The sequence below is a fragment of the Leopardus geoffroyi genome, chromosome A3 (genome assembly GCF_018350155.1).
Source record: "Leopardus geoffroyi isolate Oge1 chromosome A3, O.geoffroyi_Oge1_pat1.0, whole genome shotgun sequence".
NCBI lineage: Eukaryota > Metazoa > Chordata > Mammalia > Carnivora > Felidae > Leopardus > Leopardus geoffroyi.
The window spans coordinates 22,914,710-22,937,347 of NC_059336.1; the positions used below are offsets into that span (position 1 = coordinate 22,914,710).

At 50.3% G+C, this 22,638-nt stretch overlaps 1 protein-coding gene and 1 long non-coding RNA gene across 16 annotated transcripts in view; one reads left to right on the top strand and one right to left on the bottom strand.

Annotated features, from left to right (window-relative positions):
• The window catches only part of DLGAP4 (DLG associated protein 4), a 199,590-nt gene that overhangs the window by 48,531 nt on the left and 128,421 nt on the right, over nt 1-22,638 (bottom strand). For 2 of the 15 annotated variants that reach the window (XM_045444714.1, XM_045444712.1), the window contains exon 1: nt 16,184-17,221. The exons of 8 other annotated variants lie outside the window; for them this stretch is intronic. Coding sequence is in view for 2 of the 7 variants with exons in the window: in XM_045444709.1 (XP_045300665.1) it covers nt 681-741 (61 nt within the window). In the remaining 5 variants the exon portion in view is untranslated. Of the gene's footprint in view, nt 1-230; nt 361-680; nt 2,814-6,276; nt 6,401-12,316; nt 12,336-16,183; nt 17,289-22,638 lie in introns of those variants that run through there. 5 more of the 15 variants (XM_045444710.1, XM_045444719.1, XM_045444711.1 and 2 more) reach the window with 5 other exon arrangements.
• Nucleotides 20,396-22,535, top strand: LOC123580266. Its single transcript, XR_006703213.1, has 3 exons — nt 20,396-20,741; nt 21,456-21,583; nt 22,384-22,535. It is a non-coding gene; the product is annotated as an uncharacterized LOC123580266 (long non-coding RNA).

The following is a 22,638-nucleotide window of genomic DNA, read 5'->3' on the forward strand; positions in this document are numbered from 1 at the left end:
GACAAGTCGTGACTACAGCGTGACTACAAGTCCTCCTCACGCCCCCATAGCCCTCCCTACTCGATTTTTCTCCCAACCACCTCTGAAAGCACAATATGGTAACATTTGGGAAGATCTCTTTGAAAGAACACCTACCCAAGTGAAGGTCACCCACCCTGCCCACAGAACCCTGCCCCCACAATGGCAGTGTAAGAAGTAGGTGAATATTAGTGGCTGATACTCATAATTACCAGTGGTATTTATTGTCTGCTCAGGAATCGGTGGCTACTGCAGTGGCCCAGTCACTGTCCGAGGTCCTTACACCTGCATCTTATATTTGATCCCAGCGAGGAGATGTTCTCACCATCTCCCCTTGTGCTGCTGAAGAAATGGAGGCTCAGAGAGGTTGAGGGACCTGCTCAGCGTCACATGGCAAACCATGTGTTATCTGCTAAGTGAGTGCAAACCCTACAGGTTTCAATCTCCAGAACCCAAACTTCACAGCATCCAGTATGACAAGTAGTAAAAACACAACTTCATGACAAGCCAGACTGCCACACAAAATCCTACAAAGCTTAGAAGCCGCTGTAGAAACACAAGTTCGGTCTTCTCCTGCTGCTGGTAGAGTCTCACTAGAGTGCACCTCCACAAAGACCTCAAGCCCAAACCAGCACCCAAGGGCTGAAGAAAGTGGACTTTACCTTGACAGCTTCTACCCCTCTGGGAGCTACTGTGCCTCGATGTTTTTGCAAGCATACTCATCACACCTCCCCAGGCTTTGCGCTGTCCTGCCAGACCCTTTTCTACTCTCACAAAGAGACCTGTGACATCACCTGCCCCTGAAACAGTCCCTTCCCCTGCCAGGATTGCTGCACATCTGTAAAAGCTGGGGAGTATACTAGGTTGGAAATGGCACAGGTTGCACTGAGTGTGCTATTTCTCGTTGACTGGTAGTACCCGCCTGTGTTAAGAAGGATTCTAACGCTGTGCCCGGGCTCAGTGGGAATGCTGGGATTGACTGATGCAGACCGCCATGGGCCTAGCATGGGAAGTAACCGCAAAGAGCATGGTATTTGTTGTCCCTGGGCCAGATGATCACCACAGAAATGCTCTATTCCCATGGTGCAGAATCACTGTCCTTGACTCCCCACTGAAAACCTTAACCCCTCATCCTCCCCTGTAGGACCATCAACAACAGTGTTTCTTGGGCAATGTTTAAAATCCAGTAAGATAGGAAAGCAACTATTTGTTTCACAGTCTCCTCACCCTCAAAAGACTGACCAATAAGGAACCCTCAACAGCTGCAATTTGTGAGGGTGGCTGGTTTTCAGCCCCATGTGGTCACTTAAGTGCTGAATGACCTCAGGCCAGTCACTTCTAAGTCTCTGCTTCTTCCGTAAAATGGGGATCAGGAGCCCTATTTGCCTTGCCTTTAACCACATTTGAACACGGTGCTAGGATCCTCAAGACTGCAAAAGGAAGTCCATTATCTGTCTCACCGATTTTGGGATGTCCACATGACAGGAAGTATTTGTCCCATTTCTCAGAGGAGGAAGCTGAGGCTGAGAGAGGTGGACAGACTTGGCCCAAATCCCACAGCAAGTAAGTAGTTAAGGAACTGTGCCTGGGTCCTATAATTAAATCCACAGCCTTCCCCGTCCTATTATTCCACCTCCACAGGGGGGCTGTGGCTAGGCTCCATGCAGCCACCATGGGCTTTGGAACCAAGGCCACCTGTGTGGAGAAAGCCCTCCCAGGAGATGATCAGTCTTTTAACAACTATGCTGGAACATGAGCACATGAAACTGTGAGTTGCAGTGTGCATTAACTGGGAGAATTAATCACCACCCAAAGACTTAATTATTCAGAGATATTACCCCCTTTCCAATACATTCTCTTAAAATGGGCCTGTGAATGAGGCACCCAGAGTGGTTGAACTCAGAGACAAAGTAGAATGGTGGTTGCCGCCAGGGGCTGGGTGGAGGGAGGAATGGACAGCGGTTGTTTAATGCGTGAAGAATTTCAGTTTTGCAAGATGAAAAGAGTTCTGGAGAAGAATGGTGGTAAAATAATGTGAGTGTACTTAATGACACTGAACTGTACCCTTAAAAATAGGGAAGATGGTAAATTGTTATGTGCATTTTATCCGAATTTTTTAAAAAGGGGAGGCTAGTGAGGAGTCCACTGAGGAATTCTCTACCAATAAGCCCCAAATATCAACTTGCTGTTTTACACCCCAAATCCAAAAGTCACAAAGTAAAATATTTAAAACACTTATAACATGAGGGCACCTGGGTGGCTCCATTGGTTGGGTGTCTGACTTTGGCTCAGGTCATGATCTCACGGTTTGTGAGTTCAAGCCCTGCGTTGGGCTCTGTGCTGACAGCTCAGAGTCTGGAGCCTGCTTTGGATTCTGTGTCTCCCTCTCTCTCTCTGCCCCGCCCCGACTTGTGCTCTGTCTCTGTCTCTCAAAAATAAATAAATAAATGTAAAAAAAATTTGAAAAAATCTTATAACATGAGTGTTTAAAATTTCAACTTTGAGTTAAATGTGTTTGTGAGAAGGGGCTGATCTATAATCTGCCTACAATCTCCTTCCTGACATTCAAGAAAGGGAAATAAAAAGAAAGAATTTAGGGGCACCTCAGTTGGTTGAGCATCCGATTCTTGATTTGGGGTCAGGTCACGATCCCACAAGCCTGGGATGGAGCCCTGCATCGGCACAGAGCCTGCTTAAGATACTCTCTCTCTCTTTCTCTCTCTCTCCCTCCCTCCCTCTGCTCCTGCCCTGTGCCCATGCACACTTCTCTTAAAAAAAAAAAAAAAAAAAAAAAAAAAAAGAATGAACTATAAATAACATTGTAGAAAATAAGGGAAAAAAGGTCATTCTAATCTCATCGCCTGGACACAATTACTGTTATGGCATTCCATACCAAAACTTTTCAAGTTTATTTATTTTGAGAGAGAGAGAGGGTGGACACAGATGAAGGGTAGAGACAGAAGGAGAGAGAGAATCCCAAGCAGGCTCCACACTGTCAGCGCAGGGCCAGATGCAGAGCCTGAACTTATGAACCGAACCGTGAGATCATGACCTGAGCTGAAATAAAGAGTTGGATGCTCAACCAACTGAGCCACTCAGGAGCCCCATACGACACTTTTTAACTGTGATCATTTTAGAGTTGCAACCTTGCTAAAAATAGAAACTTCTGCTTTGGCCTTCTTACACAGAAGTAGTGTGGTAGAATAAAAAGAACAGTGAACCAAAACTTCAAATCTTGGGGCGCCTGGGTGGCTCAGTCGGTTGAGCGTCCGACTTCGCTCAGGTCATTATCTCAGACTCCATGAGTTCGAGCCCCGCGTCAGGCTCTGTGATGACAGCTCAGAGCCTGGAGTCTGCTTCAGACTCTGTGTCTCCCTCTCTCTCTGCCCCTCCCCTGCTCATGCTCTGTCTCTCTCTGTCTCAAAAATCAATAAAAACATTAAAAAATAAATTAAAAAAATTTAAAAAACCTTCAAATCTTGATTAAGCTGTGTGACTTTGGGCAAGTCACTTAACCTTTCTGTTGTATTACCTCTAAAAACAGCAATAACTGCAACCTGCAACAAACTGCCAACAGAAGCAACAAAACCTGTGAACCATGAGGTGGTATGTGAAAGGAAATTAGCAATAAATAGGGAGTGCTGAAGAACCCTTTTCTTGAGGACTTAGGATCAGTATGAAAACCAATCAGAAGGTCAGTATTTGGGAGTTCTGATATTAATTTAAAAAAACAAAAACAACAACACCTCTTGATTCACTGACACTCTGGCTCCTACAGGGCAAGAAAGTTGTTTGCTTCAGAGCAAACAAGGTCACGGAGACTGATGAGGCCCTGCCTGACCTTGCAGACCATTCCAGATATAACAGAACCTCTCCCTGTTCCCTCAATATGCTAAACACTTTCCACCTGAGGGTCCTGAGCCCTGCTGTTCCCAATCGGCCCCTGACTTCCTCTTTCCCAGTTGTCACCTCACCTTCCCTGACATGCCCTCCCCATCCTCAGTTCCCTCTCAGCACCTATTTGTTTCCTTCAAGGCTCTTTATCATAAGCAGAGAGTATCTTGTATATCTGTCACCTTCTTGGATGGGGACTCCAAGCTGAATGGAAGCTCCTTGAGGAAAAAGACCAAGTCTGAACTGTTCCCTACCCTCCTCTGGCTCACCCCTGGCACTCTGAGCACAAGAATGGCTGACTCTTTGGAAAGAGAGGGGGTGGTTGTTTGGAGGTTGGCTTGTGAGGAGGGAGGAATTGGCTGGGATGAACCCAAACCCTCTCCTAATGAGTGTCTCCATACACTTGTTATGCGCGCCCCCTTTGTGGAAACTGCTGGGGCAGCAGTAGCAGAGGCAGCCTGCTGTTACAGGTGCTGTCAGCCAAGTTCCACTCTTCCTACGCTAGCCCAGGCCAGACTGTCCCCAGGCAGGCAGACACCTGTGGACTACTACCACACCCCTGTGCAGGGCAACACCATATCATGAAGCGCACAAAGCCTGGGAAGGCAAGAACGTTCCAGGAGAAGCTGGAACTATCATATCTATTCACAGCACACTCAATAATAGGTCCCAGCAGGAAACTGGTCCAAGGAGTGATGACCCTTCAGAGACAAACCCTGGCTCTGAGTGCCTAGTTGACTCTGATGGCCCTCAGCAGGCATTCTAGCTTGATCTCAGCTCTCCTGGCCCTGGGCAGCCAACCCCTGCCATTCCTCCCTGATCCCCTGCCATTCCTCCCTGATTCCCTTCCCCTCCCCTACCCACGGCACCCCCAGACCCCAGGGTATCTTCCTCTCAAAATCTCCACCACCTGGATCCTACCCAGCTTTTGAGGTTTTGAAGGTCACCCTCTCTCTAAAGCCTGCCTCAATTCACTCCAGAGTCCCCATCAGAGCACTGCACTTGGCAGACAAAACTTGATATCCCTCCAAACACCACATCTAGTCCACCTACATCTTTCCAGGCATGGGACATGGACAGTCTTTAGCTATTTCAAGTCTTCTCTCTCCCCCTGGGTATCAATAACAGCAGCAGCTAACATTTTTTAAGTGGTTCCTCTGTACCAGATACTGTGCTCAGTGCTTTACACACATTCTTTCTCTTGTCCACATGCTGAGACTAATGCCAGGTAATATTATCATCTCTATTTTGCAAATGAAAAAACTGAGGTCTAGAGAGGTTAAGCAACTTGCCCAAGGCCTCACAGCTCTTGGTGGCAGCCCAGGATCTAAACTCCAGCAGTATGTCACTAGAGCCAGGATCTTAACTACAGGTCTGTGAGACTTCTGGGGTGTGGGCTTCTCCCCCAGTGCCTGGCTCAGCCTTAACACAGTTAGGCCTACCTGATCACCGTGAGCCCTCAGGGAGTGGACTTGAACCAAAATGGCTTTGTGCTTGGGGACCCTGTGATTGTGCAGAGAATAACACTGAAATTGTTATTTGTTGAGCAACAAAATTGATACCATATCTGCTCTGGCAAGGCTGAGAATTTTCTTAGAAAAAGCACAGGAACTTAAGAACCCACCTAATCTTTGAAATATACAGGCCAACCAAATCAGGTGTTAAGATACTCCCTAGCTTCCAAAGGATCAAAACTGATTCAACTGAACGGCAGAGCTAGAAAGAGCTCCTCCTGCCAAGAAACAAATGGGGAATCTGAAACCCAGTGGGGAGAGGATCTTGCCTGAAGTTACCTAAACACTCGGGAGAAGCTATGGCTCCTGCTCCCCCAATCCCTGTCCTTTCCAAGTTCTTGAGCCTGGGACTAGAACCAGGGCAGAAAGGCTTTCAGGCCATCTGGGTCCTTAAGAAGCTGCCAGGAGTTGAGGTAAATACCTGCCCCAAAGTGACCAAAAGTTTAAAAGTCTTCACAGTAGAGGGGCGCCTGGGTGGCGCAGTCGGTTAAGCGTCCGACTTCAGCCAGGTCACGATCTCGCGGCCCGTGAGTTCGAGCCCCGCGTCAGGCTCTGGGCTGATGGCTCAGAGCCTGGAGCCTGTTTCCGATTCTGTGTCTCCCTCTCTCTCTGCCCCTTCCCCGTTCATGCTCTGTCTCTCTCTGTCCCAGAAATAAATAAACGTTGAAAAAAAAAAATTAAAAAAAAAAAGTCTTCACAGTAGAGACAGGGCCCTAGCTCTTACCTTCAGGGAGAAAGGGACTGTTCTGTGGAAGCTGGATTTGGGAAGCCAGGATTTCTTTCCCAGGCCAGCATAAGCCCAGCTCAGCCCTGCTCCAGGACGGGAGTTTAAAAGGTAGTAGCTCCTTACCTGGGGCCACACCCGGGTGAGGCTCTCACCAGGAAACTCGTCGGACTGGCCGTCTCCCAGACAGCACAGGCCAGAACGCCACTGCCTGTCTGTAGCCTGGCGCCTCTCCCAGCTGGGCCCTGCTGCGCCCCCCCCCCCCCCCCCCGTCCCCCCAGGGCCTCCAGAGCAAGAGGGAGAAAAGGCCTGCTCTCCTCCTGTAAGGCCAGCTCGGCCTGGGTCCCCCAGGGCCAGTCCCAGCCTGGGCTGGGTCTGAATGAAGGCAGCTGCTTCCTGCTTTGCCTTTTTCTTTCACTTTGGGTTTTAACCCCAAAGTGAAACTAAAGACTGGGACGATGTGGGAAAGACGGTGAGGGTTAAGGCCTGGGAGGGCTGAACACCTGGGTTCTAATCCCAATAAGCTGCCCACTCACTGGGACACCTGGGAGGAGACCAACTCCAGGCCTCAGTTTTCCCATTGATAAAATGGGAGGAAGGAACTAGGCTGGTGATTTTAAACTAGTCATTTTAAACTGGAAAAATTATAGAACTTCCCCTTCTTCATCCTACCACTGCTGAAGGCTGAAAGGGAGTGGCAGAAATGCCCTGTGGGGGACTCTAAAGGACCTTCCTGTTGGCTCAGAGGAGGCAAAACTGGCCGCAGTGTGGGGACCCTCCTGGTCTCCCTGACTACCTCTTCCTCACCTGTCACCCAATCACCTTCATCCTGAGCAGGCCCTGGAGTTCCAGCATCCTGGGGCAAATCAAATTCATCCTAGGCATGAGCCTGACTCTGTCCTGGCATAGCAATTGGAGACACCCACCAACAGCTGCCCCAGCCATCTATTAAGACTGATGGTAGCCCACTCAGGACTGGTCCAAACATCAGACTCAGTGACTCCAGGGTGCCTGGCACAGTGTCTAGCTAAGACCACTATAATCTGTTTTATGGGGTTTCCCCACTGGCTGGTTTACCAAATTTTCCCACTAGCCTTGTGACATGAGAAAGGTATGGATGAGCCTCCCCATTTTTCAGATGAAGAAAATTGAGGGTCAGAGAAGGGCAGGGACATAGTGGCCAAGCCTGCACCGGTATTCGGGAGCTCAGTAAATATTTGCTGAATAAATGAGTTCACTGGCCCAGCAGCTGCCAAGCAGGTACAGCCCAAGCCAGAGAAACATAGGAAGGAGGATACAGTGTGGGAGGGAGGATGCTTCTCCCTGGAGACCAAGTCATAGACAGGTCCCAAGGTACCTACAACAGAATTTCCTCCACCCAATCCTGGCCCCATCTTGTCACCCCTCCAGCCCATTTCTTCCCTTCATTTCTCACTTCCTTCCATCAGCACCTTACTCTGGAAATACCTCATTGGCTGAGGACTACTGGGTGACACTGGCCAACCCCCTTCCCCTGTCTGGGCTGAACTGGAAAAGTCTGTTCTCAACCAAGGAAATGAATTTGAATCCAGGGGAGGTAGAGTGCTTTTTAAAAAATACACATTTTCAGAATGCAAAAGAAGGCAATTCAAAAACATCTAGCAGGGGCACCTGTGTGGCTCAGTTGGCTAAGCGTGCAACTTCAGCTCAGGTCATGATCTCACGGTTCATGAGTTCAAGCTCTGCATCAGGCTCTGTGCTGACAGCTCAGAGCCTGGAGCCTACTTTGAATTCTGTGTCTCCCTTTCTCTCTGCCCCTCCTGCACTCACACTCGTGCATTCTCTCTCTCTCAAAAGTAAACAAACATTAAAAAAACTTTTTTAAAAACATCTAGCAAAATTTTAAGTGCATAGACTCTTTGAAACAACAATTTCACTTGCAGGAATGGTTCCCACAGCTCCACAGGCATACATGCAGGCATACATACGTGTGGGGAAGGGTGCTCGCTGCAGCAATGCTCACAGCAGCAACACTGGAAACAACCTAAATGTCCTTGAGCAGAGGACTGGACAAACAGCTGGTGGTCCATCCACCGACAGACTGTCACATGGTCATGGAAAAGGAGGCCATGGACCTGTGTACATCTACAACATAGTTAGACTTGCGTGAAGAAGACAAAGCACAAAACAGCAGGCTGTAGGCAGAGAATATGCCACCATTTGTGTAATAAAAAAGGATGCTATTGACACAGCTGCCCATATATGAAGAGTATTTCTGGAAGGAAACATCAAGACTGTTCCCAGTGATCACTGAGGAGTGGAGGTGGGAGAGACCCTAATTTTTCATTGGGCACTTTTTTCTACAAAGTTTGAAAGTTTAGCCACATACACAAATTGCTTTTTCAATAAAAATGTAATTTCTACACATAAAAATAACTCTAGCAAAATGCACCCAGAGAAACCTCTTGTATGTCTCAGGGCCCAGGCATCTGGATTTTGAGGCCCAGCCTCTACTGGTCTAGCCTTGTAGAACAGGTGGTCAGCCTCTGACAGTAGATGGAGGCAGCCTGGACATCATAGGGCTCTGGCAGGGAAAAATGTCAGACTCATAAAAAACTTGGTCTTAAGGCATAGGGAAGATGTGAATATGGCTTGACTGTGGAACAGGTTCAGCTAAGAGAGAGCTCCTACAGGGAGCAATGGGGAAATTATTATGTAAGGCTGGTAAGACGGGAAGAGGAAGGATTATTTCTTTCAAAATGGGATCCTAGCAAGTCCCTTCCTCTCTAATGCTTTGGTTCCCACTCATGGGACCTGAGGGGGCTGGGCCAGAGTCCTTTCTAGGCATGAAATTCTAGGATCTGCCTTTATTTCATCTCATTTAATATTAAAGGAGGCAAGGGAGGGTCCCCAGCTCAGCACATGGCCATAGGGCTCCACACCTGTGCAGACTGTAATCAAATATTTGGAAGCTGGAGAAAATTCAGGCCAGGATGTTGAGTATAGCAGCCCTCGGGCAACTCCCCCATCCCTTGTCCCCCAGGAGAAGGAGCAGATGGCCTTCTGTTGAGATGTCCTTTCTCACCTTCTTGTTAATAATTAAGTCATGACTGAAGACCTCTTTTGTCACTTTTGAAGTTCAGTTTGCAGAAATTTACTGCCTTGGCTTGCTTTTCCACAATGCTCTAGGCTCAGGACTCACAGACTACAACAATCTAGATCTAAGCCACAAGCCCAAATTACAGGGGTCTGCAGTGGAAAGAGTCCAGGGTGCGGGTCAGGAGTGCTGGCGTAAATCCTGGCTAGACCTCAGTGATACTGTGAACTCTGGGAGGTGAGTGACTAAGTCTCTTAAGACTGCTCTGCTTGCCACTGTAGTGACAAGGCCAGCTCGCTGCCTGGCACTCAGCAGGCACTTAAATATTTGTTGAATGAATGAACAGCTCAGCCAGTGAATCCCAGAGTAACCTTGGTCAAGTCACTTTCTGGAAAACAAGGAGAACAAGAATAGTAATGACCTCCCAGAGGTGTATAAGATCTACTGAGATAAAGTGGATGAAAGTACTTTGCAAATCAAAAATAGGCTAAACAAATATTAAGGATCCAGAACCAACACGTGGAAAACAAAATAAAAAGAATGAATATATGTATGGATGGTCAAATTTGTGAGAAACCATGGGGCAAATGGTAAAGCATTAATCAAATGAATTACTACAATTGAAAGCGACAGTACAGGCTGCTTGCTCTAGTCCACTGTTCCAATGTCTGAGTATTTTCTCACAAGAGGCTGTGTCTATTCAGAAGCAGAACAAAAATCCCTCATCAAAACCTTTGTCTAGATTTTGGTATGAAAAAGATGGGTGCAGTTACAATCATATCTTGCATATAGTTGGGCTCAGAGAACATTTGCCAAAGTAGACTGGCATATGGGTCCTGGGGGTGTTTACCTCCCAGGGAGGCAAAGAAGAAGGGGAGTGAGCAGAGCACAGAGGATGTGCCTGCCATGTGGTTGCTCTGCCTCATGACCCAAGGTCCAGCTCAGGGGGACACACAGAGGAGGAGAATGATTGGCCAAGCCATCAGTTTCCTAGCTGTGCAGTGGGACCAACCGTTGCTGCCTCCCATGGAAGCCGCTCGGTAAGTACCAGTTCCCTTCTCCTTCTCTCTGCCCAGGAAGTATCCTTGGCTGCAGCCTGCGAAATGGGAACTGGGCTCCATCACCTGGCTCTCTAGTGTCAAGAGCAACTTGGGACAAGTCCCCTCCTGTCTTTGTGGGTGGCTGATTCCTCTGGCTGGGCCAGGGAACACCCTCTCTAGTGGCTGACTGAGAATCCCAATGAACCCAGTCACGGACGAGCCACCATTGGACTAGACACATATGAAGTCCAACTCTGGAGGCTGCTCACAGCCTGGTGAGTAAAACTGATGATGTGAAGGCCCCTCACTTCCCTGACTCTCCTACCTTGAAGAAATTCTAAACTGGCACCAGCCCCGACTTTCCAGATCTTTAGAGAGTAAGGGCTTATAGGCTTTAGGGGATGTATTTGTGTGCCCCCAATTCAACAGGCAAGAAGATTCAGATTCCTGGAACCCTGATAGTAAGAGTGTCTTTTCCAAGAAGCAGAGCTGAACTGTGGTAAGAGTCAGAGTATGCAGACAGTCAGCCCTGGGTCTGAGCCCCATTTTCCTTATCTGTAAAAGGAGGTCGGTAAGTCCCTTTGCCTCCAGCTTGGTGTAAGGATTTTCAACAGCACCCATGGAGGCCCTGGCACAGAGCCTGGCACACTGCAGCTATATAAGCAATTTGCTCAGATTGTTATTTCCTCCCCCAAAGCAGCAACACCCAACATCTTTCCCCCTGGGCCATCAAACCCCCAGACAGGCTCTCTTGAGAGAGCACGACACCCCCTGCTACCCTATATGTCTTTTCCCATCCCATGGGCTCCACCCAAACCTCACCTTCTTCTTTCAGCTGAATGCTTGCAATGCTTCCTCCCTGTCATCATTTTCATTCATTCCAATTCATTCAGCCTGATTCACCTTCTTGGGGGGGGTGGTGGGGGGGGGAGTTGTGCTACCCCTGCTCTAAAATCTTCCATGGCTCCCCAAAGCCTCTGCTTTTCAGCTGATGTCCAATGTTGTCTACAACTTCCTGACCCCTCGCAGATTTTTCATCCAGAGCCCTGATGCATCAGCAAAACTGGTCTACTCACCCTTTCCCTAAATACATGCTTACCTTCCAGCCTCTGCACCTCTGCCTTTGCACAAACCATTCGCTAGAATGTCAGCCCCGCCCTCTGTCTCTGCAAATCCAGCCCCCTTCAAGAGGGCTCTTGTTTCCTCTGGCACACACTCACTTCTTCCTTCCCAAACAATGCTTTTCTTCAGCAGACGCTTAATTACAGACTGTCACACAGTCTCTCATAATTGTAGGCCTTGTCTCCCTTGTCAGACCATAAGTTCCCAAGTGCAGAGGCCCTGTCTGTTCTTTCCCAGCCTCTCAGAGCCCAGCCCAGGGCTGGGAGGACAGGGCCCTGGTCAGAAAGTGCTTTCCAAGCCCATCTGGCTCCAGGCTGAGCCAAGTCTAGCTCCACTTGGGACCATTTCTCCCCCTTTTGTCCTATGAGGAAACTTAACTGCCCAAACCAAATCTCAGTGTTCCCACTCTCCACCGGGTGACCTAGGCCAGCAATACACAGAAATGGTGACCTAGGTGGGAAGGCAGGGCCATGGTTCTTGTCCAGCCCTGGCATGGTCTTATTTTGGGATCCTAGGCACATCCCTGTCCTTACCCTTACCTGGGCCTGCTTCTTCGCTGAGAAACAAGAAACAATCTTTTAGCTGTAGAATATGGATATCATTTGTCTTTAAGATAGCCTTGGTTCCCACGAGTGGGTGGGTGAGGAACCAGCTGATTCCAACACAGGTGGAGGGAAGAGAGGCAGCCACAGCCAGGACTGGGAAATCCAGGAATCTGAGAGGTGATGAGACTGCACACCTCATCAGCCTCATTAAACTCCTGTTGATGACAGGATTGCATTCCTGTCTAAGTGTTCAATTCCACAGCCCTCACCCTGGCCAGGTCTGACAGTGTCTGCTGCCAGGGCTAAGCAAGGGAAGGGTAACTTGCTTCTGGAAACAACAAATCCTGCCCAAAACAAAGATGAGGAGGAGCCAGTTTCCTCACCTGTAAAATGAGGATAATAATGGTATCTGCGTCATAGGATTGCTGCAATAATACGGTGAGATGATGCCACAAACCATTTAGCACAGTCCCTGGCACCTGGTAAATGGCACTGTAGCATCAAGTTCCTTATTCTCAAGGCGCCTTTACCACAGAAGTTCTTATCCTCACAGCAACCTGTGAGGAAGGGGTTTCCATCCCAACATGACAGAAGAAAACTGAGGTACAAAAACTTGGTCAATCCAAGGTCACGCAGTGGGGGACAAGCCAAGCTGTGATACGACCCAGGAAACGCTCAGTTCAGCTTTTCCCAGAGTGCAGCCCACAGGCTCTCAGCATCAGAGCAGCATCAGGTTTGAACAGCTGACTCCTGCCCCTACACCTGCCAAAGGAGACTCTCTGGGGAACCCAAACTTTATAAAGCTAAGAGACCTAAATTGTATATATAAGGAAACTGAGGTGCAGAGAGGTGAAGTGACCACTTTTCAGCAACGGCCACTTTTCTACAAGTATGGACCTGGGACAGAATTCACAGTCTGTTTCAGAGACTTCCTGGAGGAGGTGGCAGCATTTGACAATGTGGGCCCCTACGGGAAGAGAGGGCACCACAGGGAGGGTACAGCAAAAATAAAGGCTTGGGGCAGGAAAGGCCAGGCAACAACTGTTCAATGCTGCTCATGCTTCCAGATCCCTGGGGAGCCACCGCTGCAGCCGTTCCCTAAAAGCCCAAAGAGAGACATTCCTGAGCCAATCTGAACTTCTGGGAGGAAAGCCTGCCATGCTGTTGTCTATAACCAGCAAGTCTCTGGCCCTCTGGGTGTGTCTACTTGCTGCTCAGGATGACACAGCCAGGGAAGATGGTGACTCAGTCTCCACCCAGCCTAAAGCTAGTCCTGTTTAAGTTTGAGAAGAGCTCAGGGGCTGAGGAAAAGTCAAGCAAACCCTCCTTGCAGAACAGATACTAGACCCAGAGAAGGAGGCCTGAGGGACAGGCTACGAGGCAGAAGCGATAAATATGGAGCAAAGCTGCGGAAGAAGAAAAGTCAAGAGGGCTAGGCTCAAGCCCACTCTGACACTGCCATGCTGTGGGACCCTGAGCAGGTTCCTGTCCCTCTCTGGGCCCCCTATTCTTCATTCACCTGTGAAGCAGAGAGAACTCCAATGGCTTCTGACTTCCTCCCAGGACTGTTGTGAGAAACAATGGCCAGGAAAGAACCTGACAGATTACACAATGCCTCGCAAAGCAAGTGAGAGATTAAAGGATTACTCCTGTTTTTATTACAACAGTCAGGTGCTTTCCTTGTTACCTCAACCTGAACACCAGGGGGAAGGGGGAGGCCTGGGGGTGGGTGGGGAGAGGCTGGGTCTCTGTCTTGTTTCCTCAAAGAAAAAAGTGACCCACGATCTCGCGGTCCGCGAGTTCGAGCCCCGCATCGGGCTCTGGGCTGATGGCTCGGAGCCTGGAGCCTGTTTCCGATTCTGTGTCTCCCTCTCTCTCTGCCCCTCCCCCGTTCATGCTCTGTCTCTCTCTGTCCCAAAAATAAATAAAAACGTTGAAAAAAAAAAAAATTAAAAAAAAAAAAAAGTGACCCAGATATTATTGGGAGATAAAAGTTCACATTTATTAAGTGCCTATGGTGTACTAGGTGTTTTTTAAACATATAATCTCACTTAATCCTCACCACAATGCTGTAGTGTAAATATCTTGAGTCCAGATGAGGAAACTTGAAGCTCAAAGAAAGTAACCTGCCCAAGATTACAGTCAATGAGTGATGGAGACCAATTAAAACCAGGTGTTTATGACTCTAAAACCCACATTAATTCTACTCTCTGAAACAATCTGTATTAAAGGCAGAACATGCCTGGTATAGAGGCCCAACTCAAGCACTGCCTCCTCCTGGAAGCTCTTCTGAACCCTTTGCCCAGACAGGAGCTCTCTTCTATGAAACCCCACAGCACATGGTCAGCACACATCTTGCAGCATTCGACACCTTCTCCCTCTAGTTCTGTGACCAAGCACACCTTTAACAGGTAAGATGAGATGCAGGTGCAAATAGGTGACCTTTGAGTTACCTTAGAATCCTCAAATGCTGGAGGTGGAAGCACCAAAAAGCCCATGCCATCCAACCCCTTCATTTTTCAGAAAGAAAAATAGAGAGAGAGAGAGACACTTGTCTGAAGTCGCACAGCATCTTACCGCAGCCAGGAACAGAACCTTGGCATTCTGCCTCACAGAATTTCTTTAGGGATTCTGTGATTTCAGAATCAGCCTTAGGACAAAAGACTATTATTCCCATTTTACAGACAAGGAAACTGAAGCATAGGGGAAAGTGGCCTCCCTGAGAGTAAGATATGGAGACCAGAATCCAGATCCCCTACTTCCAGGCCAAACACCAAGCCCTTCTTCCTCCCCATCACAAGTAGTCTGTATAGTGTGTCAAGCACAGGGCCCAGAGTAAAAAGATCAATGGATGTTGGAAATGGTCATTATACACCGGTGGGCAAGGGACACCAGCCTGACAGTGACCTCTTGAGAGGCAGTGTCATAAAAGAGGACCAGGAGTCCTTGCTCAACCCTCTATAGGTCCCTATAGGTCTCTAAGACAAGAGTGTTACAACAGCTGATCTCATCTGCTCCAAAGTTCTAAGACATCCTAGGCTCATTGACAGCAGACTCCTGGTGTCTGTGGGGCCGCTCCCACTTGGGGCCTTTGTTCCCCCACTCTGCAGAGAAGCAGGAAAAGCAGCAAAGGCTCACAACTACAAACTGACTCACTTTATTCCCAAGTGCCACTGGCCAAACAGGGCCCACCCTCAAAAAACAATGGGATGGAATATGGAAAATCAAACTGTCTCCCAGCACAGACATCCAGCTATGCACACATGCCTACCTTTGCAAACTGACAAAGAGCAACCAGGAATCAGAGCATAAATAAGGGATGGCTTGCTCCCTGCCCTATTGGAAAGGCAGGCGTAATCCTGAATAATCAGGTGGTAATGGAACAAAGGGTAAAGAACTCTGGGTAAGGAGTCTGGGGCTGGATCCCTGTCCTAGCTCTGCCACAAACTAGCTGTGTACCCTAGGCAAGCTGTTTTCCCTCTGGGGGGGCTCAGTTTAAAGACAAAGTGACACTTCACAAATCATGTCTACAGATGTTTCATTGATCTTCACGACAACTCAGTGGGGCTAGCACAGTTATTCCCTTTCTACAGATAGAGAAACTGAGGCTTGGAGTGATCAAAGGTCTCACAGCATGAAGTCGGCAGAATCAAGGCCCAGAGTTCTTAGATCACCAAAAGAAATACTCAAGGGTGGTCAGATCAAGAACAACTCCTCTCTCCCGTCATCCTGAGAGTCTCAGCAAGACTAAGGCAGCACAGTCCCTTGTTCACCTGCCCAGTCTGGTGGCCTGCAAAGTTCTGGCCACAAACCCTACAGCCCAGCTGCCTAGAAGACCGCACCCCCCTGCAAAATTTCATTACTCAAGTTGGCAAGAACGCAGCCCCCACCCCCCAGCCGGGTCTAAATAAACGCCCAAGTGATATCACATCCTGCCAGCTCCAAAATAGCCCAGGCCTGCCCACAAGCAATCACAAAGTGCCAGGCCATGCAGGACCAAGCCAATAGGACGTCCAGCCCATGGCACCCTCCACACACTCAAGCAACTCAAAGCAGAAGCCTCAGAGCAGAAGGCCCCCCACTCCCACCTCTGCCAGGAGGCCTGGCCCCTCCCTCCTTGCCCCTTTCTTGGGAGGCCCCAGAGCCTCCTGCCCCAGCGCCAGCCCTAGCCCCAGCACCAACCCCATGGAGCCTCGCCGCGGCCAGCCTGCGGGCGGACTCCAGCCCGACCCGGACACCCCACCACTCACATTGCTTCAAGAGCTCCAGACACAAAGCCATGAGGGCCGGAGGGGGGTCAGAGACCCAGAGACCCGGCAAAGATAGAAAAGGGGAGAGGGAGAGACAAGGGAGCAGAAAGCAGGGAGACAAGGGGCAGAGAAAGCAAAGGGGTCAAGAGCCCTAGGCAAAGGAGCGGGCTCAAAAGGGGGCCTTCAGCACAAGAGCCACTGAGTGGTGAGGCCACCAAGACAGATGCGGGGGCAGAGGCAGGGAGAGCAAAGCGGAGGACCCCAATCCCCAGAATTGGGGGCCACAGAGTCCTGAGAGAGAACAAGGAGAGACAGACACGGAGACAAACCAAGGGATAGCAGGAAAGGGTGAAGTCTGGGAGCTGGGGAGCTTTTGGGGGGTCCAAAGGAGCACCTAAGGGATGTCGGAGGTCCCAGCGTGTATGGGGGGGGGCACCAAGAGGGAAAACCCCGCGGAAATGAGGGCTAAGAGAAGGGCAAGACCACAGGGATTTGAGGGTACAGAGGGGAGGACCCCTCCAAAGGATGTGCGGGAATCTCAGAGGGGAGGCGTGGGGGAATGAGGGGGGTGTTCTGAAGGAAAGGCCCCCAAAGATGTGGGGACACCGTGAGGGGGAGTCCCGAGGAACGGGACGCTCAGAAAGGGAGGCTCCGAGAGCTGAGCGGAGAGCTTTGAGGGGGACCCGAGATCCGGGCGCGAGGGAGGGGCTGTGAGGCACCGCGAGGGCAGAGACAAAGAGACAGCGAGCCGGGGAGAGACAAAGCGGGCGGAGCGGGGAGACGAGCCCGAAGGCTGGCAGCCGGACAGAAGGACGGAAGCGCGAGCGGGCGGGTGGACGAACGGACGGACAAACGGGGAGGAGGGCGGGGGCAGGGCCGGGCGGGGGCGGCGCCCGTCTCCTCGCGGGGCCGCGGCTGCTCCGGGCGGCGCTGGGCGGGCCCCGGGCGTCCGGGCTGAGGAGGCAGCGGCGACGACGTGGACCGGACAGACGGACGGAGTGACGGACGAGGCTGGCGGCAGCTGCGGCCAGCGGCGGGCACTCACCCTCCTCCCTCACGCGGCCCGGCCCGAGGCTCCGGTTTTGTACGCCCGAGGGGCGGGGCCTCCGGGTTAAAGCCCCGCGCCAGCCCCGCCCCGCCCCGCCCCACGCGTCAGCCGCGCGCGCGCGCGCCTCCCGGGACTCCAGGGGCGGGCGGGGACGCGCGCAGCCCCCTCGGCACGTGGCCCGGCGCGCAAGCGCGCGGCGCGCTCAGCCAGCCCACGCCCAGGCCCACGGACCGTGAGAGCGAGCGCGCGCCCACGTTGGCACGCGCATGCCTGAGCACCGGGGGCTCCGCCCCTCGAGCCGCCCCGCCAAACCGGTTCCAGCTGGAACGGGACGCATGCTCTGTGCCGGGGGAAGAGCGGTGTGAGTTCGCACTAGGTCACTGTGGCGACACCTCGCTGTCACCGGGGGAAACTGAGGGTCACAGCAAGCAGCCTAAGCTGGTCTTCTTAACCCTGCATGGTCAAATTAGACCTCAAGTACTATGGACTCCACGCCCTAAGTGTTTCTAGTTGTCCCCTCCCCTCATCCTCCCTTTGCTGTCCTCATACGGAGTCCTCTAGATTGGGTTCGAATCCCTACTCACCCTTTGGAGGGTTCTGTGACCTTGTATGAGATGCTCTTTCAGTCTCCCTGAGCCTTTGAGTCGTCCTCGGCAAAATAAAACCAGCACACTCAGTGTTTCCTGAAGGGCAAAGCACGGTAGGGGCTGCCCGAATCCCTAAATCACTCCCTTCACGTCTCATGGCCCTCCCAGTTCCCCATTCTCTCCTGCGAGGCCCCCACTCCTTGTTTAGTCCTGGTCTTGAGTCGTTTCCTTACAGCCTCACCCTTTTAGGCTGTACCTGTAGAAGGTCTGCCATCCACAGACCTAACTCCTGTTCCCTGACCTGCCTTGCTGGGTGACTTAGGCAAGGCCTTACCCTCTCTGTGCATCTCTTTAATAAATGTAAATTGAGAAAAGAATCTTACTGAATAAGATGAAACAGTGTTTCTGATACCACTGTAGCGATTTTTGTACAGAGGCATAATAACAACAAAAGAAAATGAGGGTTATGGAGCCACCTGGATGCCAAACACTGTGCTAAGTAAGCACTTTGAAAGTATTAGCTTACTTTGTCCTACTCACAGTTGCTATGCTACACCTGTGCTATTCACTTAGCATTCATTTTCAAATTGATTTACTTAGAAAATTTCTAGAAGCCCCTGAGGAAGAGCCAGGATCAGTCTTGCTCTACCCTGGCCACAGGGAACCTGCTCCTGCTCCTGCTCCTGCTCCTGCTCCAACTCACCAGGCACCCTCCTGCCTCAGGACCTCTTCTCCCTGCCTGGCATACTGCCTCAGCTTCATCCAAGTCTTTGTTTAAACATTTGTTTCTCAACGAGGTCTACCCTAGCTATCCTGTTTCTGCTGCAACAATGCCCTCCCCCAGGCTATTTTCCAATAAACCACACATTTGCGTTATTTATGTTTATTATTTTATCTGCTTCCCCCACCCCAACATAATGTACTCTCCTAGAAAGCAGGGGTTTCTGTTTTGTTTACTGTGTGTCCCTGGTGGCTAGAGCACAGCCTGGCCCACTGTAGGTGATCAATAAACATCTATCCAATGAAAAAGTGGCTTGATTGCAAGGCTCATGCCCTTAACCACTACTTAGTAGGGGCTCTAAGGTTCCATTTAAGCACCTAGTCTTTCTTCCTCTGGAATGACCTCTCTACCCCCAAGGGTGTAAGAAATGCCCCTTGTTCAAGAATCTCAATCCCGGGCTTTATGGCCTGTCGACCAGTCCTTAATCCCAGTCACTATTTCCCCCCAGAAGGCTCAATGGGTCTGCCTAAAAACGGGATTTAGAAGGGTGATGATCTGCGCACTGAACACACAGTAGGTACTTGGTTAACCAGGACTGTCCTGGACCAAGGCTTGGTAGAGCCCTGGGAAGAAGCCTGCCTTTCTGCTCAGTGTCTCCTGTGCAGAGGTACTGCAGCAGGGAATTCTGACCTCTTATCACCACTCCAGGAAAGCCTCCTGGATCCTCTTATTATTCTCTCACCCTATGGCCCCTGCCCAGGCCTCACTGCCTTGCCTGGACCTCCAAACCATCCTGCGCAGCTTGCCACATAATTCTCCCTGAAACTCTTGTAACCATGCCACATCTCTTTACCAGGCCCCCTGGATGGCTCTCCCACCCACAGGATAATGGGAAACTCAAGGCTTAGGAGTCAGGCAGACCCAGGTGAGAAATAGCTCCTTGACCTACTAAGTGGGTGACCTTGACTTGACTCACCTTCTCTAGGCTGCAGTTTCTTTGAAAGAGGTCTGCACATGTGTATATGTATGTGAGGTCAAACTGGGTTAACTTAGGAATGTCAGATTTGTGTAACTATTCTGGCCACAGCAGACATCACCAATTGATGGTGGTGCCACTCTTCTCTGCTTAACTAAATCTCAGTCCTGGGCTCCAGGGATCAGAGATGACACAGCAGTTGAAGTCTGTTTGCAATCTCTGGACATGATGGTCTTTGAGGTTCCTCTCAGCCTTGACATTCTGGGAACTGGAGTGTCCAATCTGACAGGAGCCTGTAGTATAATAACCAGAGATTGTGGAGGGCTAGGCCTGGCAGATGGCTTCAGGGGGACAAGGCTGACTGGAGGGTTGACTGCTTACTGGAATTTTGTCAGCCTCCCTTCCTCTATCTGTGGAGGAGGGAGTGAATAAGAGGAGAAACTGGGAACGTTCTAGGGGAGACAGCAGGGGACAAAGAAGGGTGTCAGAGGATGACTTGGATGGGAGATATTCAGGCAGGGAGAGGGGTCTCCAAACCCAAGACCCACAACATTGATGGAGAATTTGAAGCACAGGGAGGGGCCAGAACCCACCCAGAGTGACACAGGAGAGAGGAAACTAGAACTCAGGGCTCTGAGCAAGGAGCAAGGGTATATTCTAGGCTAGGAAACTATCCAATTCAGCCGAGAGCTTCAAGTGCTGACAGGAAGTACCTCCAAGCATGTGTATCTGGTGTGTGTGTGTGTGTGTGTGTACGTGTGTACACATGCATGTGGAAATGTGCAGGTGCAGAGAATGCAGTTGGTAGGAGCTGGGGGTAGGGTGGTGGGGTGGAGGTGGGGTCGGGGGGTGTCTGGGTGATGCCAAGCCTCCTTTGTGGTTCAGAGGGAGTGGGAGAGACACAGAAGGGGAGGCTAGGGAGGGAAGAGGGCCAGAAACTGGGAGGGGAGGAAGTAGGGGCCATAGGGAGGGAACAGGGCTGAAGGAGGCAAACCAAAGGCTAAGATGAGAAGAGGGGGGTGGAGAGCAGGGGAAACAGGAAGAAAGGGATGGAGAAAGGGAGGGAGGAGAGGAGAATAAGCACTAATGGAAGCTGGGCAGAGGAAGAGAAGAGAGGAAGTGGGAGGAAGAATTTTCTTTGTTCTTTCTTCTCTTTCCCAGAGGGTGAGAGGAGGCAAGAGGGGCCATGACTGAGGGGGTGATGGCACCCCTGTGGCCCCTTCCAGGTAGGTCCTTTGGCTGAGAGGGGCACGTGTATATATAGCCAAGCTGCTGCTTCCCCTCCCATCCTAGCTGGAGTTGACCCTGCCTGCCAGTCACCTGCCAGAGCTATTTCTGGAATGTGGAATCTGGGTCAGAAAGGGGGAGGGAGGGTGAGAGGGGGTGGTGGCAGCGGTACTGGCAGCTGAGAAGCTGGCGAGCTCTAAGTGGGTGGGTGGGCGGGCAGCTCTATGTTCTGCCTAAGGCCAGTCCTCCCCTTCCAGGCTCTCACTGCCTCAATAACCACTCCTCACCCATATCCTCCTACTTTCTTGCATATGGCCTGAGTACATACATGCCCATGAGAGAGTGACAAAGAACTTTCAACCCCTCAGCAACTTGGGGGCTCAGCACAGCCGTGGTGGGGGGTGTGTGTGCGCATGACCAGAATTCTCACTTCCTGGGAGGAGGCAGCCTTCTGAGCAGGGGTGACCCCTGTGGGAAAACAATGGCTGAATGAGGGTGGGCCTGTGTGTTGGTGTTAGTGTGGGTCTATGTGGAGGAAGGGCATTATGGGCAAGATTGCCAAGGTCTACTGATTAAGGATGCCACATATATAAGGGGGGTGCTGTTTACAACACAGACATAATTGAATTATATACTTATTATGACAAAATTGTGGCAGATGGCAGTAAAAGACCTTATTCTCGTAAAAACTGTGCATCATGACAATTTTTCAGCATACGGCAATTAAGTGTCTGGAGGGGAGTGCCTTTTCCTAACCCGGCACAAAGATACCATATGGACCAGCTGCAGCTCTGGGCACAGGCTTGAAAATCTGGTGGCTTTGGTTTTCCCTGTGAGGCAGGTGAGTTTACCTGCTGAGCATAAGGGGAATCAGAGGGTGGAGGAGAGACGAGCAAGTATATAGTGGTCACTGTGGAGACCTGAGGGAAGGCTGACCAGGGATATGTCAGGGGTGAATTTTTCTTATGGCTCCAATCTGCTAGAGGCACGACTTCCTCACAGGTGTGGAGGTGGTATGAGTCTTGCAGACATACATGTCTGTGAGTGCGTATATGCAGGTATATGTAGAGATCAAGTGTATATATGCTTGATCTCAGATACATCTGAGAGTATCAGTGTGCATGTGTTTTTATAATTTTTTAAATCCTATATAGCTCTGAGGGTATACAACTTCCTGTACGTCTACAAAAGGAGGTTCACGTGGGCACATAGGTCTGGGTAGGTGTGAGATGTTGCTACGTGATACTTTCTTAAGTGTCTTGGTTTGGACTAAAGCCCCCAAACTAGGAATAATTGGAGGTTCACATCCCTACATTTAAAGCCAGATGTGCCAGGTGTTGGATCAACCGTACAAGATAGACTGGTGGGAGGGTCGGGGGAGCTGTGGCTGATTGAATTTTTGGCCTCTTTTAAACATTTTTTAAATGTTTATTTATTTTTGAGAGAGAGACAGCCAGAGCATGAGCAGGGGAGGGACAGAGAGAGGGAGACACAGGATATGAAGCAGGCTCCAGGTTCTGAGCTGTCAGCACAGAGCCTAATGTGGGGCTCGAACTCACACACCACAAGATAACGATCTGAGCCAAAGTCAGACGCTTAACTGACTAAGCCACCCAGGCACCCCCCTCTTTTTCTTTTTAGATTCTAGGTTAAACAATCAAGAGAAGCCACATCCAGACCTGACATAAATCATGAGATCCTGCTGTTATGACTGGATGAGACTTTGCGCATCTTGGGGATAAGTGTATTTTCTATGTGAGAGGGACATGAATAAATGTAGTCAAGAGAGTGGACTACAGTAGATTCAATTATTGACCCTAAATTTTCACCCCTCCCTGTATCCACACCATTGCCATAAAAATACAGTTCCTTACACGAAAGTAGGAGGGTACCTCG